General features: G+C 47.8%; 1 protein-coding gene across 1 annotated transcript in view; it reads right to left on the reverse strand.

The window, feature by feature from the left end:
* Positions 1 to 5,141: 5,141 nt before the first annotated feature.
* The window catches only part of Arhgef26 (Rho guanine nucleotide exchange factor 26), a 118,038-nt gene continuing 105,536 nt past the window's right edge, over positions 5,142 to 17,643 (reverse strand). The window contains exons 12-14 of the mRNA XM_005077925.4: positions 9,237 to 9,307; positions 7,871 to 7,975; positions 5,142 to 7,181 (exon numbers count right to left, since the gene is read on the reverse strand). Coding sequence (XP_005077982.1) covers positions 7,039 to 7,181; positions 7,871 to 7,975; positions 9,237 to 9,307 — 319 coding nt within the window. The 3' untranslated portion in view covers positions 5,142 to 7,038. The remainder of the gene's footprint in view (positions 7,182 to 7,870; positions 7,976 to 9,236; positions 9,308 to 17,643) is intronic.

Consider the following 17,643-nt stretch of genomic DNA (forward strand, 5'->3'; position numbering starts at 1 on the left):
ACTCACGTCAGGACTTCTTAGGTTAATTTCAGGATGGAAGGAGTGGCATCTTTGTGAAAACAAAGGCAACGTGGATAGGCAAGTCATTCTGTAGAGCTTTTGTGCAGTAGAGCTTTGGAGGACCTTTTCTAGGCATTCTTTATTGCTGACCCTTGAACAGCATGGGTGTGAAGAATTTGATGAATTCACTGACCTATCTTGGAGGGTCAGGGCACCGGGAAGATTTAATTTGAAAAGGGTGTACATTTTATAACCTAGAACTTTTGTAAGTTTTATTTTAAAAAAAAAAGGTATGTCAATGCATAACATAGATATACATAATTATCAAACTATGTACAAATCTAATATAAAAGTTAAAATTTACCAAAACTTAGACTAAGGTTTCAAAGTACAAAGAAATGTAGAGCATTAAATTGAAAACTAGTAGGATCATGCTAGCATAGAATGCTATACTATGGCATCTTCTGGTGGCTCCTGTGATGAGCTTGCTTTAGTGGGTAAGGACTGGGGATGTTAAAACTGACACTTCCAACTGGAGAGATTTACCATGGTGGTTGACTTAGCTAGGATTACTATTGCTGTGATGAAACACCATGGCCAAAAGCAAGTTAGGGAGGAAAAGGGTTCTTTTGCTTGTGACCCAACACTGTAGTCCATCGCTGAAGGAGGTCAGAACAGGAACTCACAGAGAGCAGGATCCTGGAGGGAGAGACCACGGAGAGGTGCTGCTTACTAGCTTGCTCCCCATGGCTTGTGCAGTCTGCTTTCTTATAGAATCCAGGGATGGAACTATCCACAATGGGTTGGGCCTTCCCCCATCAATCACTAGGAAAATAACCCTGCAGCTGGACTTTACAGCAGCGTTTTCTTCAACTGAGGTTCCCTTCTTTCAAGTGACTCTAGCTTGTGTCAAGCTGACATAAAACTATGCAGCGCCTTGGTGTTGAAGGGCTGACTATATTTTCCATATTTCTGTGCTTATCCCTTGCCATAGCTTCCAGTCGGCCTCCTAGAATATCATTTCTCTCTTTTTAATTTTCAGTTCAGACGTCAATTGTTTTCCTTTAAGATAGAAACGGATGGCTGCAATAGCTTATCCATTCACTTACTGAGCCTTCAAGTTTTGGTGATTGTGGAAACAGCTGCTATAAACATTTATAGTTTTTTTTTTTTAATGAATGTGGACATGTTTTCAACTCACTTGGATAAAACCCAAGGCCTGTGATTGTGGGATCATATGGTAGGGATGTTTGATTCTGTCAGGAACTGCCAAGCTGCATTCCCAGGAGGTTACTGCATTTCCACCAGCAGTAGGAGTTCCTGTTTTTGCTTCCTCATCTCTGTTTGGGGTTAGTAGAGTTTTCCTTGCTCTCAGAGAGATCCACTTGTCTGCATCTCCAGTGCTGAGAATGGGATTATTGGGTTCCACAACTGTGCTGGCCCCCTTTTAGTCATTCAGTGTGTCTGACGATACTGATAGTCTGCAGCTCTGACATTCAGATGTCTTTTCATAGGCTTATGTTCTATGTGAGCTCTGGTGAGCTATCCAGATCTCTGCCGTTGTTTAAAGTTGAGATCATTTCTGATCTTTGAATTAAAATTTGAGTTCCTTGTATATTCAGATGAATACCCCCTTTCTTATTTACATTTCATTAAAACAATTTTAATATTAATTATATTTTGATCATATTCTTTCCCCTCCAAAACCTTCCAGATCCTCTCCTCTGCACCCACCCAAATCCCTTCTAAAACAAACAAAACACCAGTATAACAATATCCCCCCAAACCAAAATAATAGAATAACCCCCCAACAAAATGAACAACAAAACCCACCAAATTAACAACAACATCAATAACACACACACACAAACCTGCAGAATCCATTATATGTTAGTCAACTACTGAGCTTGAAGCCTGGCCTGCAGTGGTTGATATACACAATGTCACTCATTTGGAGAAAACTGACTTCCTCTATCCCAGCAGGTGTGACAGTTCAGTTGTTAATCTTTAACCTAATAGCTAGGTGTCCAGTCATCCATTCATTCATTTTTTAAAACATACAACAAAATAAAATATATAAACAAATATGTAAAATAAAAATAAATATAAGATAAAAAACCATCACATCAAAGTTGGACGAGATAGTCAGAAAGAGCCTAGGAGAAAGCACAAGAATCAGAGCCCCACTCATACACATTCTTGGAAATCTCACCAAAACATTACACTAGAAGTTTACATACGCAGAGGACACGCTGCAGACCTGTGCAGACCGTGCTTGCAGCTTTGGTCTCTGGGGTTTACAAAAGCTTTAGTCAAGTACATTTGGAGGGTCTTGCCTTCTTTATATCCTCTGTCCCCTCTGGCTGCCTTCTCTCCCGGAGAGTTCCCTGGGGGAGAGAGGAGAGGATGTGATGGAGACATCCCATTTAGCACTGAGTGTCCCAAGGTCCCTTACTCTCTGTGTAATCTCTGGCTGTGGTCTCTGTATCTGTTCCCATCTGCTGTAGGAGGGAGCCTCTCTGGTGATGACTGAACAAGGCACTGGCCCATGAGCATTGCAGAGTATCATCGGGAGGCATTTCTCTTATCAGCGATGCAGCTGCCAGCTTCATCACTGGAGATTTTTAGGAAAAGATTTTTCAGTTTACCAAGTTTTCTTTTGCATATTATATCTCTGATGTTGTCTTTATTACCAAAATCAAGGTCACCTGAAGTTTCTTTTATGATATCTGAAGAAGTTAAAAAGCTTTGCATTTCACATTTGGGTCTAAGGGTCAACTGCAAATGTCCACTTGAAGGCATATGATGAAGTTTTTGCAGGGTGTCCTATGTCTAGTACATTGTCATCAAATCTGTGCTTTTTTATGGATCCTTCTCTAATGAAATAATACTAGGATACATTGGTATAGTTTATGCTATAATGCTGATTTACATTTCTCTAACTTCTACTTATGTTTTGAGACCATATGGTTGGTAGAATATACATCTAAATTATTTTATTCCCTTGGCTAAATTCAACCTTCATTGAAATGCAGGCATTATCTTTAGGCAGATCATTTTAGTCATAAAGGTTATTTATCTGATGCTGAATGTACACACACTGAATGCTGTGACATTCTGGCCAAAAGTTGTTATTCGTGTAGGTGCTAAGAGTGTTAAACTTCCTTCATCGAGAACCATGCTCAGCTGGAAGGATCCGATCCCCTGCAGCCAAGTCCATTCTCCATTCCCAGTGCTGCTTGCTTCCTAGACTGGCCAGATCACCTTCTCCGTCCTCTCTGGCAATCCACCCTTCCTCTGTCCCTCCTCTGGGACTCCATTCTAAGGAATCCTTGGAATCTCCGTGGCTATTGCCTCCACGATTCCTTGTAGTTTCTTCTAGCCTCTCTTCCAATTCCCTGGGATCTTGTTTAACTGCGTAGTCCGATGACTATCTAATTTCTAATTGTGTTTCTTTCTGTTACATTTCTGTAGTTGTTATAGATCTCTTCCATTTTAAAGTGTGGCATTACCTCTACAAAAAGCATTTATGAATACTGGTGTGGCCTGATTATTTTAGCATCCAGAGTGCCTGGGCTGGTTATTTGTGCCACAATGCCACGTCTCTGAGTCTTTGCTGAACCTATGACCACTTGCTCATAGAAATAACTGAGATTAGGTGGTGTGTGTTTGCGCCAGGCTCATATTCCCACTCCAGAATAAGTCCCCGAGGGACTCCATCCTCAGAAGTTATTATGGCACATACTACACTCTGACCTGAATTCTTAAGCTACCAATCAGAGTGGCTCAGCTTCTCTGCAGCCTCCCAAAGCCCCGGAGTGATGGAGCAGAGGATGCTGCGTTCTGCTGCTTACTAGAAATGATATACCCACCTCTTCATCTAATGAAAGTCAGAAGTAGAAATATAACAAAGATGCCTCAGACCGCTGAACCGTAGTGCAGACAGATCTCATGGATGTTTACTCTCACACTGTTAAGAGAAGCTTTCCTTGAGAGGAGCCTTCCCGCCCGCCTGGTTCCAGATCCGCATCAGTCCCAAATAAACACACAGGAGGCTATATTAATTATGAAGCTGTTGGCCTTGCTTGTCTCTTACTGGCTAGCTCTGCTTTAAGTAATTACCCCATAATTGTTAATCTAAGTATGTCTCTTACCGGAGAATAGTTCCGGGATCCTACCCCATGGCGTTACATCTCGAACTCCTCGTGTTTCTCCTACCCAGAGTCCTCCTGGACTCCTAGTCCCTCCTATCTAGATTCCCTATTGGCCAGACAGTACTTTATTGACAAATGCACAGGACTTCCCCAACATCACACTATTCAAGGAAGCTGGAAGTATCTAGAACTTTGGGGTCTTATGGTGTGTGACAGAGGCAGGGTTTTCAGGCGACTCTGCTAACTGCCCCCTCCCTGTTGTTGACATCATACACAGTTTTACGTTGAACATCCGAGGAAATGTAGAGACCTAACCAAAAGCAGAACTCGTTTTAACTCTGAAACATTTATTTGCCTACTTAGGAAAACAAATCTATCTTGAGTTAACCACTGAGGGAATTATTCCATGAGCCTAAATGTCACCCTGAGTCCTTTAAAGAAGAGTCTTCTCCCTCAAATGGCAGAGCAGAGCAGGGAGGTAAATTCCAAATGACAGAAGTAAGCATCTGTTGCTGCCTTGAGGACGAAGGGTCGTGTGACAGTCCCAGCCTCTGAGACAGGAGAGCCCTAGGATCCAAGCACCCAGGACATCTGAGTTTTCAAGTGGGAGACTCTACACAGACACTGAGTGAGCCTTGCTTAAGTCGCTCTTTTTGTGACAATCTTACGCTGTAACGGGAAAAACAACACAGAAGGGTTTGGATGTCTTCTTCCACCGTGATTTACTAGACGGCATAGTCTCCTAAGCACAGACACAGTAGGACCCAATTCTCAAAAGCACCTGTTTCCTAAGGTATCTGATACTAACAACATACCCAAGAGACAAGAGGAACCTTCTGAAATGCTGGCTGTTGATATCCTACTCAGTACAGCTTTGGTTTAACCACAACCCCCCCCCCCCCCCCCCGCAAACCATAACCACAAACCCCCCCAAACCATAACTTCACACCAAGAGTAAATTAAACCATGCCAGCACAGGAAGACAAGTGTATGTAAAATCTTTATAATTCACAAGCTTTGTTGAAAGTGTACAAGCAGTTTCAATTTATTGGAACAAAAGTAACATTTCAGTTTTGCAGGTGTGAAGTCACTGTACATTTCAAAGAAGGCATTTAAAGTAGTTTTGAAAAAAAAAAAGGTGTCAAATTAAAACCAATCACAATAGAAATGAAACACTGTGATTGTTAAATACCTGCTACACAGAGACATCTTAATAGCAGTGTTCAGCTGCTTGACTTAAAGGGTTCATATATTTCCACACTGTTTAACACTTATAAATTAATTCACAGGATCCACAGTGTTACTTTATAGCCCCAAATCGGTATTAGCAAAAAATAATACAAAATGATTCCTCTTGCAAGCAACACCTTCATCCTAAAGTAAAACATGGCATTAGATTAAGCTACAGTTTGTTAGCATTTCTCCTAAAAACTGTTTGTGACATTACTGAGGAGGAGAGACATTCCCTGTTTTATACTCTTAGGACATCCCTTGCTGTGGGCCACCGCTATGGCTTCATTCACACACTTACTTATACCTCCAAGAATTTGGGGCCTGGAATATATATATAGGTTTTTCGAGACAGGGTTTCTCTGTATTGTTTTAGAGGCTGTCCTGGAAAGCTCGCTCTGTTGACCAGGTTGGTCTCGAACTCACAGAGATCCGCCTGCCTCTGCCTCCCGAGTGCTGGGATTAAAGGCGTGCGCCACCAACGCCCGGCTGGCCTGGAATATCTTTTGCAAGGAATACATATAGAGGCAAGAGGAAGCAAATCAAAGGTGGAGAGAGAAAGCCCCGGGGATGTCTACTCTGGCTTACTGCTGCGGTGGATGGGTTGAAGGGTCAGAGGCGAGCACACCTACACCCTGGGCTTCTGGGCCCTTGCGGGTTAGGTGCTGTTTAGACAGGGGCATGGACACAGGACAAAGATCTGAGCCCTCCCGCAATGCATGCTTAGTTTTTACTTGGTGAACAGAAATAGAGAGGGTCACAGCTACCCGATGAAACTACGTCTCCAGCCAGTCTTTGAAAACTTCCTTACTGTGGGATGAACTCTGGCATACCGTAACCTTGGCCTCTTGATGCTCTCTAACCTCCCTTTTCTTCCTTAAGATTGCTAACGTGTGCTGCAGCCACTTTCTGCCTGAAAACGAGTAGAGCCATCAGGAGCCGCCCGCTACCGAAGGCAAAGCAGCAGTCTTAACGTCAGCTCTCTAGCAGCTGGCCCGTAATGTCCGGTCTTCCGGATGCCCTCCCGCGTGTGAACTGTAAGGCCCATGTCGTCTTAGTAGCTCGGGTGTATTAAGCTAACGCTACCTAGGACCGATACTGAATGAGACAGATTTCGAAAACTCCTCACCGGGTGGCTCCTCACTTTCCTTCCAACGAGGAAAATGACGGCAAAGTTCAAGTGTCAATCAATCCCCCTTTCGCAGAAAGAGGTTTACAAAACACGGCAGCTTACCCACTAAACTCTTATTAGCTCCTCTGGGAATTAACAGCGTTAGGCTAAGACACAAAAAGTATTCACAAAATGGACACTCCTTACAGGCAAACTTGCCGATGCTGCGGTACTTAAGGGGGGTGGGGGTGGGAGGAGAGTAATGTTGTAGGTAAAACGAAGACAGAGAAGCCAAAATACAGCGTCTTACGTAACACCATGGATGGAAGTAAGGGAACCAGGACTTGTTGAGTGGGCCTGAAGAGGTTTCAGGAGCATCCTTATGCAAAAACTGAGCTCTGTGGACTAACTGCACCTGTTCTTCCGAGAGCACAGAACAAGTTGGCAAGCTTACAGGCACGGGTTTCCAAAAGTTCCCTCAGTTAAGCAGACCGTCATAATGGGAAGACCGGCCCGCATTCATTCCGTTGGCCATCCAAGAGGTTACACGTTGGTTTCCAGTCCTAGCAAACGTCCCATCCTCTCCACGTTCTTATCGATAGTAGCCTGGCAGGTTATCTCTTTTGCACACTCCATGGGAAACCATCCCCTCTCCCCGTCTCGAAGTCTCTCCCCTTCATACCAGCCTGCAAGGAAAAGCAGGTTGCAATCAGGCAAGACGTGTCTGGGGAATCCCATCGTGCCGGCGCACTCTGAATAAGAGATGCCCCATTCACAGAGGTGGCTTTTCTTCCCGTGGGTTGGGCTACCATGGGTGACAGGAAAGGAGAAACTTTAGTGCAACGGATTCCCCGTTAAGGTCAAAATACTTGAGGCGGAGAACAGGACAAGGTTTCAAGAGAGGATGAGCGACCACCAGAGATTGGACAGGACAGCAAAAAGCTTGGAAGGGAGGAGGCTGAGACAGTGCGAACTGACTGGCTGAGCTCGGGCAGGGAATCCACTGGGCATGAGCAGCAGGGAACCCTTTCCTTTTTAAGTAAGGGAGGAGGGCGGAAAAGTTGAGAACTAGGTGACTGCAGGAGTGGGAAGAAAAAGAAACTCCATGGTGACGGCACCTCGCATCAAACGTCACCGTGGAGGAGAAACGGAAGACGCAGAAGACAAGGGCCAGGTAAGGGTTTTCAAATGGATGACTTGTAGGAGCCATCAGGGCTCCGGGGGAGCTTCCGGTTTGGGACCGGATAGAGCAGCTGAAGCATCCCAGGGTCGGGTTACGGAATACGGGTGTCGAGGACCAAAATCAAACTCCGTGGACCCGAGGCTTTGCGAGTGCCAGTCCATGCCCAGCGCCTACGGGAATACTCCTACTCACCGTCGCCCACACGCTGATAGATGAGGGCCACATCTGCCACCTGTAGGGAGAGTTCATCTGGCTGCTTGGCAGTAAAAGATCTAACGATCTCCACCTGGGTCAGAGCTGCGGAGGGAAGGGGACACGCTGAGAGCTTCCGGAGGCTGGGGAACAAGACTCGGTACAAAGCAGCAGCACGCATTCGACCAAGCCCCTCATCTGATGACTCTAGGGCTGGCCCTGGCGGACTGAGCCGGGCTCCCATGGGGAGGTTACTTAAGAAGCTCACGCTTGGTTACGAAGCTTCGAGTTTCAAAAGCTGGGTTCCAGAGGCCTCTTAGGGTGCGTGAATATGCTCAGCCGTAGCCTTGGTCAGGAGTCACCCACGGCACGGCACGGCCAACAGCCACTGCACGCTGGGGACACCGAGGCAAGAGAGGAGGTGACAGGCCAAGGTCGTAAACTTCAGCACCCGGATCTCCGTCCACAGCTCTCTGGTCCTACCAGCAACGGAACATACTAAAGGCTGTGGACAAGCTTGGAAAAAGTGAGGGCTCCGGCCAAAAGCTTGCCAAACTAGCTCGGGAGGACCCAGAATGCTAAATTTGCAACAACAACGATACAGCTTCAGCAGAACTGACCGGCACGGCTTCGCTATTTGTTTCTAATATAAAACTGAGTGCCACACCAACCACTTTTGCTTTGAGTCCAAAAGCTGCAATTAATTGGCTTCAGAAAAACCGCCTCATTCTCCAGTCTGCCAACTGGTCATCCAGAAAGGGAACGTCACCATTAGCCTAGCAGGACACCAGAAGACTAAAGAACACTTTCTTGACATTGTCACTTGTACTAAAAAGGGTCAGGAAAAAAACCCACGTAATTTTCTTTAGACCAAAAACTTATAACCAGACAGACACAGTGCTCAGACCCTGCGATCCCAGCATTCCAGAAGCCGAGGCAGAAGACTGAGTTCAAACCCAGCTTGGACTAGTGTGAAACCGGGCCAGGCAGAGCTATGCAGCAAGTCTTTTTCTCAAACAAAACAATCGAAAATCAAACGCACCCCTCACGCTTTTCTACATATATTAATAGCAGCTAGGTATAGGCCCTGTATGATTCAAGCAGGGTTTCACCCTCTACAATTTGCCTTAGTCCTCACGATAACCCGCAGCGAACCCAATGCCTCCGACTCCATGGATGGAGAAGAAAAAAATAAACCTCAGGAAGGCTAAGCAGCAATGTTTCCTGTTATCTAACAACTGCACCGGGGAGGAGCCTCATTAAGCAGGTAGAGATGAGGGGAGTGTAACCGGTCAGTAACCATGCCGGCCAGCAGGGGGCAGAGCCCCTCCGTGTTCCAGAGCCGCTGCCCCTCCTGGAAACTTACTGGTTCGGTCTGGCGGCTGCTTCCCGCTGCTGCTGTGCCCCAGAGCTGTGATCCAGCGGGCTCGCTCACTCCTAAACACAGAGAGCAGGTGCAATTCAGATTCGTCCCCGTAGACACCTAGACAGCCAGTACAAACCCAGTCCCAAGACATAAGGGGTCCCGGAGGGTAGGGGTCTGAACTTCCCTGCCGCACCAGGAAGGGCAGCCCATATAAGGACCCGCCAGAGGGGCACACTAGCCCATGCTTCCCCGCTGCTTTCAGCAGGCTTTGCCTCGTCACCCATCTCTACCTTCTAAAAAAAAAAAAAAAAAAAAAAAACACCACCGCCTCTTGGGGCTGCTGTTATGGCGTGCTTGTTCTTGTGGAGAATCGGGTTCAGCTCCTAGCACGAACACAGGATGGCTTGCAACTGCCTGTTAATCCAGCCCCCACGGGATCTGATGTCTCTGGCCCTCTCCGAGTACCCACCCAGACATGTGCACGTAGTTAAACCCTAGAGAAACAGTGCTGCAAAGCAAAATTGTGTTTAAAGGAAAAAGACAAGTACCACATGCGTGAGTTCTCAACTCTTGCAGGCGTTTGCTTACGAAAGCCCATGCCTGTCTACACGCCACCAGACCAGGAACCAGTCAGCGTCTTCCGTCCAAAGGAAATGCCCTTCTGATTTTTCATCCCATCTATTGATCTCACCTGTTCTACCTATTAGGAGATGAGGCTTGCTGTACATTTCTGTTTGGGCTTCTCCTGTTTATGGACTCAGGATGTTGAAAACACAACGTCACCTCTTCCAAGTAGCTTCCCCATTACAGACTCCAGTACCCTACCTCACAGTCTGTCCCCAGGGGGCCCTCGGGCCCAGCCTCACCCATTATAGACTAAAAGCAGGCCGTGGGCCTGCCAGTTGGTTAACGGGATCATCTCCAGAGCACCGCTTAGGGCGGAAACCCAGGCTTAGTAAACATCTGCTTACAACAGAACCTAAGTACTGAGCACACACGGAACCCTGATCGTTTATCAAGCTGTCTGCTTCTGTAATCAGATCCTAAACTCTGGCAGGGCAGGAAATCAGGTCTTCCCTTCTTAAATACACAGAAAATTTCCACAAGTTAGAAGCCACTCTCGGCAATATAATGGGACAGACTCAAAAAGCCAAGAATAAATAAACTGATGCATATTTAAAAGTAAATAGGTCAGGAAGTTAGGATGAAATAAATGGGTATGCTCAAACTTTTTTTTTTTAAGAGTGAAACAAGGGTTGAAGCGACTGCTCAGAGGGTATAGCTGTCGGCACATGAGTTTGGATCTCAGAACCATGTAAAAGCTGGATGCTGTAGTGTGAGGATCTGCAGTCCTAGCTCCCCGCCTACAGGGGCAGCATAGAGGGCAGGATCTCAGGAAGCCATGCTGCCACCTATCCCGGTGCAGAGTGGCAATGAAGCCCTGGCTCACACCAGGAGTATTACCCACCGCGGCACCGCCCACCGCGGCACCGCCCACCGGGGCACCGCCCACCGCGGCACCGCCCACCGGGGCACCGCCCACCGGGGTACCGCCCACCGCGGCACCGCCCACCGGGGCACCGCCCACCGATGCTACCCACGGGGGACGCCGCCCACCGGGGATGCTACCCATGGGGGACACTACCCACCGGGGCACCGCCCACCGGGGCACCGCCCACCGGGGCACCGCCCACCGGGGCACCGCCCACCGGGGCACCGCCCACCGCGGCACCGCCTACCACGGCACCGCCCACCGCGGCACCGCCCACCGATGCTACCCATGGGGGACGCCGCCCACCGGGGACGTCGCCCAACGGGGCACCGCCCACTGGGGCACCATCCACCAGGGATGCTACCCATGGGGGATGCTACCCACGGGGACGCCACCCACCGGGGATGCTACCCACGGGGGACGCTACCTATCGGGGCACCACCCACCGGGGCCGCCACCCACCGGGGACGCCACCCACGGGGGCACCACCACCGGGCTTTCCCTCTGACCCCCACACAGACATGTGCATGTCTACATGTCTACATTCACACAGAGAATGAAGGACATAAGCTTACTAGAAGCTGATGATACCATCTTGCTTTGTTTTAAAAAAAAAAAAAACTTTGTCTCTCTAATACAAAGCAAAATGTTTTCCCTTGGTTTTTGTACGGAATAAGTAATACACAGCTACTTCCAAACCAGTTAGTTCCCAAGTAAATACTTCAAGTCCCTGCCGTTTGATGGGGGGACAGAACCGTATTATGCCACAGGCTCAACTGGAGTCTCCAACTGAGTACAACGCCAGCTGAAAACTAATGTCTAGCAGCAGATGACTGGTTCACCAAGAGCCATCTCCGCAGCTCAGGACCCGCGTCTCCTTGCTAGGCCAAAGCTACTGCGGGGCCTTTACCCTGCATCTTATTCTGTCCAAGCTGCTGCCTTCCTGGAGCACTGTGGCACTGAATCTTTTTACACAGGACGTTCCAGGCAAGGCCCAGCAGCTGTGCCCGCCACTTGAGCTGAGCAGTGCAGATGAAATCATTCCCTCCCGTGCCATGCTGTCTGGATACTAACGGCATCCTGCAGACCGTGTGGCCCCTTGCTGAGACTCTAGAGGACAGAACAGGACACTTGTTGTTGCCCTTGCTGAATGGAGCTGTTTCTTGGAAAATGTTTCCACCCAGCCAGCCCCGCCCCCCTCTTAGAAGCCATCAAAACCACACCACATCCCCTGGGGCTTCCAAGCTCCTTGCCAAGGAGCTGGCCCCACCAGGAAAGTTGAAGGACCGTATCTCTAAGGCAGGAGCAGAGAGCCCTCGCTGTAAGACAGAACCCTCAAGACAGGAAAACCATTATTAAAGTCCATGGCTCACCCTCATGTCGTCTCTCCCAGTGACAATGCGAAACAATTTGCAACCTACCACACACTCCGTTCAGACTTTCCCCTTCGCTCACCGTAACCGAGTCGGAAATGCTGGGCTAATGCAGACTCAAAACTGTGGGGTATCCAACTCCAGGGCACAACTAAGCCTTCCTCCAACCGACCTGCCCTGAGCGCACAGGCTCTGCACTAGGCTGGGACTTGCAGAGTGTACAAAAAAATGGGGTTCTTTGCCGTCCACAGCCCTTAATACAACGGAGCAGACAGAACAGAATGGATTGCATTCAAGCCTCAAACAGTGGGCAACGTGCTGGGGGAAAAGACTCCCTAAACCACATTGGACCCCAGAGGAGAAAGAAGACCAGCCAAGAGGAGACTAACGGTCCTTCCCCTACCACCCAGTTTCGTGCGCACGGCGCTGTAAGATGCCGCGGCGGCAGTTTCCCTTCACGGGGAGTGGCAGCCGAGCACCCTGTCCTGTCCCTTAACTGGGCAACAGGCGCAGCAGGTTTAAACTTGATTGTGCAATGGTCACAGTCCAAATTCTCGCCGTATCTACTAACGGCGACTCAAGTATTAAAAAGGAAGGCGTTAAAATGACGGCACATGGCAGCCTCAGCAATGCTGGCAATCCCAGCACTCAGGCTGCTGAGGGAGCAGCACAAGCTGCAGGCTAGCACGGGCTGTGTAGTGAGCCTGCCTGGTCTCAAAAAACAAAACAAAAAAACCAAGTAGTAAAGGACAGTGTTATTTTCCCAACATTTTTAGAATAGAAGCGATTATTTAGAAAATAAGAGATACTACAATTTTCTCTCTCTCTCTCTCTCTCTCTCTCTCTCTCTCTCTCTCTCTCTCTCTCACACACACACACACACACACACACACACAAAGGATCAGGACTGGCTGTGAAATTGTCAATACGCCTCACGTGAAATGTCAGTGCTCAACATTCCTATTGTGGTCCACCACCCAATAACACCGGTAAGTAACATCGTCATGTGCTATTAAAAATGTTCTGCCCATGGGGCTGGAGAGATGGCTCAGTGGCTAGGAGCGCTGGCTGTTCTTCAAGAAGACGCGGGCTCAATTCCCAGCACCCACAAGGCAGCTCACAACTGTCTGTAACTCCTGATCCAGGGATTCCGACACCCTCACGCAGACAAACATGCAGGCAAGACACCAATGCACAAAAAAAGTAAAAGCAAATAAATCTTTAAGGAAATGTTCTCTCTCTTTCTACTTGAAGTATCCTGTTGGTTTATGAAAGGTGTCCTTAATAAACGTGGCTGCCACTTGGCTTAGAAGAAAAGCAACAGGCTGCTGGAGAAACACTGCTCTCAACTGTATAAGATCATGTTCGGGTCCAGACCTACACTCAAGAAGGGGGAAGAAAAAAATACTGCAACCTGAAATACATTTTTCCATTACAGAATGTCTACTTTATATTCCGATTTTCCTAAAGGAAGGAAGATTTGACCCTGAGATACCATTCACAACTCTACCCCATCCTTTTTACTTCCTGCCGTAATTAAATCATTAACTGGAACAGGAAGAGTGCAAAGCTCGCTGCAAACAATGTCTCTTTGTCAGTGGCCCAGCACCGGGTGGTCTGGACGCCTGACAGGACCGGCCACATTCATTAGACTCCCGGCTTTCCCTGTGAGAGAATTGCAAAGGAGGGCCCTCTGGTTATGGTTTAGCAACGACTCTATTCTACAGCTGCATGGAAAAGGTGAAGAAAGCTCACCGAACATATTCTAGATGTCTCATCCCTAACACACTGGACCTAAGGACATCCAAACACCACCGCACGCGCAGGAAGCCAAGGACTCCACTTACTACACACAGCCTGTGGCCTTAGGCAGCTGCCTGCCTTCAATGAATGAAGGCAGACAGAGGGGACTCTCCCTCTCCCGCATTCTTCCTGAAAGGTCTAGGGGGAAAAGGTGTGACAGTAAAACATTTCTTCCCTTGTCTTCTCTTACTTTGCAGACTCTGGTCTGACTGGCAGTACCATCACGTAAGGTTTGCACCGGCCAAACAGACACAACACTACATGTACATCCTACAAAATGGTCAGCAGTGTTCTTAGGAACCAAGGCAGAAAGCCAGGAGAAATTGGGGGTGGGGGAAGACGCTGCTCTCGTAGCAATGCTTGTAGACACCAGGAAGCCAGGAAGGTGCCAGTGGGGAGTAGGACATGTTCAGGGGTGGGACATCAGCTAGTAAGACAGAGGTGACAATACAGCGGTGCTTGGGAAACAGGTTTAAGCACTGGTGGGGTGGGGGATTAGGGAAATGAGATCACGGGTGAAGGGAGCCAAAATGAACAGTGTATGAAACAGTGATATATATATTGCTGGGATTTTTTGTTTTGTTTTTTGAGACAGTGTTTCTCTGTGGCTTTGGAGGCTGTCCTGGAACTTGTAGACCAGGCTGGCCCCCGAACTCACAGAGATCCGCCTGCCTCTGCCTCCCGAGTGCTGGGATTAAAGGCGTGCGCCGCCATGGCCCAGCTGGAAGTTTACATTTTTTATAAGTGAATTAAAAGTGTAAATTAAAATAAATAAGGGTCAGGAAGGGAGACTTCCTTCTTAGCTGGATAGTTCTGCTCCTAGAAGCCATGGTTATTAAACAGGTATGCCCGTATCACATGGGAAGCCCCTCCTGTGAGCTGTTGATCCCCAAGTAATGCAGGTTCTTGCCTTTCTTCCTGATTACCCACCAGAACTAGACGATAAGACACCATGGATCTTGGTCGCAAAATATAGAGAAACAAAGGCAGAACTCAGCAGAAGGCTTCTTCCCTGGTGGCTAGCTTTTGTAATGCCGGAGCGCTCTATCGGCTGCTGGTAGAGAAAGGGCATCCGCTCCCAACCCTGTGAATTATAATACAGCCACCAGGCAAGAGGTGCACACTGTTCCAATAACGGCACAGCCGTCATAGGCACATCCAGTGTTCTATGGTTGGATTCAGCCCTGCTACACAAGAGGGAAACTCATAGTTCATACCATGAGCTCAGTCAAAAAAAAAAAAAGAAAAACCATGCCTGGGGAAAGTGTGGGCCATAAGGGGCAGCTACTGCTGTTGTTTAACAAAACTGTCACGAGCCCCACTGCTTTCTAAACACATGTGTTTATACCCATAAGCAAGTGCTACTCTCAGCCTTAATCGGAGGAGCTTCCCTTCACTGCAAACGTTCACGGATGAAGAGATGCTCGGCTGCGTGGGTAAGGGACAGTTGAGCGCGCAGCCCTCAACGGGACCTTTATGTCACCCCCCCCCCTTAAGGCTCGGAAAACACTGAGGTAGGAGTGGCAGGAAGATGCAGACAGACAAAACAGCATCTTCTAGACGTCGTGACACAGTCGCTGCAGCCATGCATCTGCAGAAGCTACGGCTGTTTTCACAGGGCTTGCACAAGGCTCAACCGTTCAACAATCGTACACGGGAGAGCTCAGGGGGGCACTGCCAACCACTGACCAAGTACTGGCCACTGGTGGGCGGGTGCTAGGTGGGAACCGTTTGTCCGTCTGCAAACGCAACCAAGTATCTCACAAATCCGAGATGCAAAGAGTACTTCCTACACTGACCAAAACTGGTTACTCAAAACCAGAGAGCCCACCATAAAGAACTTGTTGGGGAAGTCCTGTGATCATGTCAATAAAGCACTGCTGGCCAATAGGGAATCAAGATAGGTGGGACTAGGAGTCCAGGAGGACTTTGGGAAGGAAAACACAGGAAGTCGAGATGTAACGCCATGGGGTAGGAAGCCTGGAAACTTCTCCGGTAAGAGACATACTTAGATTAACAATTATGGGGTAAATTACTTAAGTCAGAGCTAGCCAGTAAGAAACAAGCAAGGCCAACAGCTTCATAATTAATATAGCCTTCTGTGTGTTTATTTGGGACTGATGCAGCTCTGGAACCAGGCTGGCGGGAAGGCTTCTCATTACAAGAACTGATGTCTACGAGAATAAAGTACACCTATGTCGATTTGGACAGATCATAAAGTGTACACACTTTGTAGTGCCCAAGTAGTATGTCCAGCTTTTATGCTTCCAGGTGGTGTAAGCTTAAAATAAAACAAACAAACAAAGAAAAAAAGAAAAGCCAGTAACTTACGACTAATCTATAACTCACGACTAATCTACAGATGTTCGCTCTCAGCATGCAACAACTTGCTCGACATTTAGAACAACCCATTATGTGCGAGGGCACATGTGTGTTTTAAGGAGAGCACATCTGGGAGTCATTTTTTTTATCTCTACCAGTGCTATTCTGTATCTTGCCAGTCATCTGCCCACTTACTCATCGTAAGAATCATTATTTTTTACATTACGTGTTTCAGCGTTTTGCCTGTGCATATGTATGCACATCACAAACATGTGTGGTACCCACAGAGACCAGAAGAGGGAACTCTAGAGCCCTTGGAAAATGGAGTTACAGATGGTTGTAAGCCACCAGGGGTGCAGGAAAATGGACCCAGGGCCTCTGCATGAACAGTAAGTGCTCTAAGCACTGAGCTGTCCCCTCCAACCCAGCCTATCCGTTTGTTTCTCAACCGTAACTGAGGGCAGAGAAGGGAAGACAGGAACGACAGCCACTCCTTCTGTTCCAGAAGACAGACTTCTGCCACCCTTGTCCCTTCTGGAATGTTCTCTTGCTATTAATGAAAGGACGGACAAATATGAGTCATACTCATGGGTGCATGGGTGACATAACTAAATATTCTGAGAGCATGTCTGACTAAGAAAACAGGCAACTAACTGTTCAGTCCGAGGCAAATCAAAGTCAAGAGGACACAGAACAGAGTCTACGGTCTTGGGAGAGATGTAGCCGTGCTTTGAAGAGAGCGGGACATTGCCTTGGAATATCTGAGAGACAAGTGATGGAGATTTCATAAATTATAGATGAGCCGGTCAGGAAGAGCTCTGCAGTACACTGGCAAAGCCCGAATGAAGAGCAAACCATGAACAGACAAGGAAAACACAAGCAAAAGGCAGCACTTTCGGCATTACTAATTACCAAGGGGGGGGGCATTTCCGTGGAGTTTTCCCGGAACATCTGGACAAGCATTAGCTCCCAAAGAGTTTAAGCTTTTCCTAGAGTCACACAAAGTCCAGCATATTAATCCCATTTTTAAAAGACGTTCTCTCACACAAAGGAAGCCTACTTCTGCCTCTGCTACCCCAGGCCTTCTAGGGTTGAACAGATGTCTTTCCTGACTTCTGGCCCTGGATGTGTCCCATGCTGGATTCCGTAAGCACACACCCAAGGATGCCCTCCCTCTCGAAAGCAGCAGGCAAGGAAGGCAATGCCAGGAACTCTCTTCTGGACTTTTCTACAGCTCCTGGGGAAGAATTTGTGGGCCCACAGAGAAAGACTTCTGTAAGAAAATACTTTTATATAGAGACTTAACTCCAGGTGGGACTGTAATTCACTTCTCTCTGCTGGTCTATTTTAACCACACTACATGGGAATGTTGACAGATGATGACAGGTAAGGGCCTGACAGGATACAGACTCAGGGA

Source organism: Mesocricetus auratus, unplaced genomic scaffold (genome assembly GCF_017639785.1).
Source record: "Mesocricetus auratus isolate SY011 unplaced genomic scaffold, BCM_Maur_2.0 Super-Scaffold_100011, whole genome shotgun sequence".
In the NCBI taxonomy this organism is placed as follows: domain Eukaryota; kingdom Metazoa; phylum Chordata; class Mammalia; order Rodentia; family Cricetidae; genus Mesocricetus; species Mesocricetus auratus.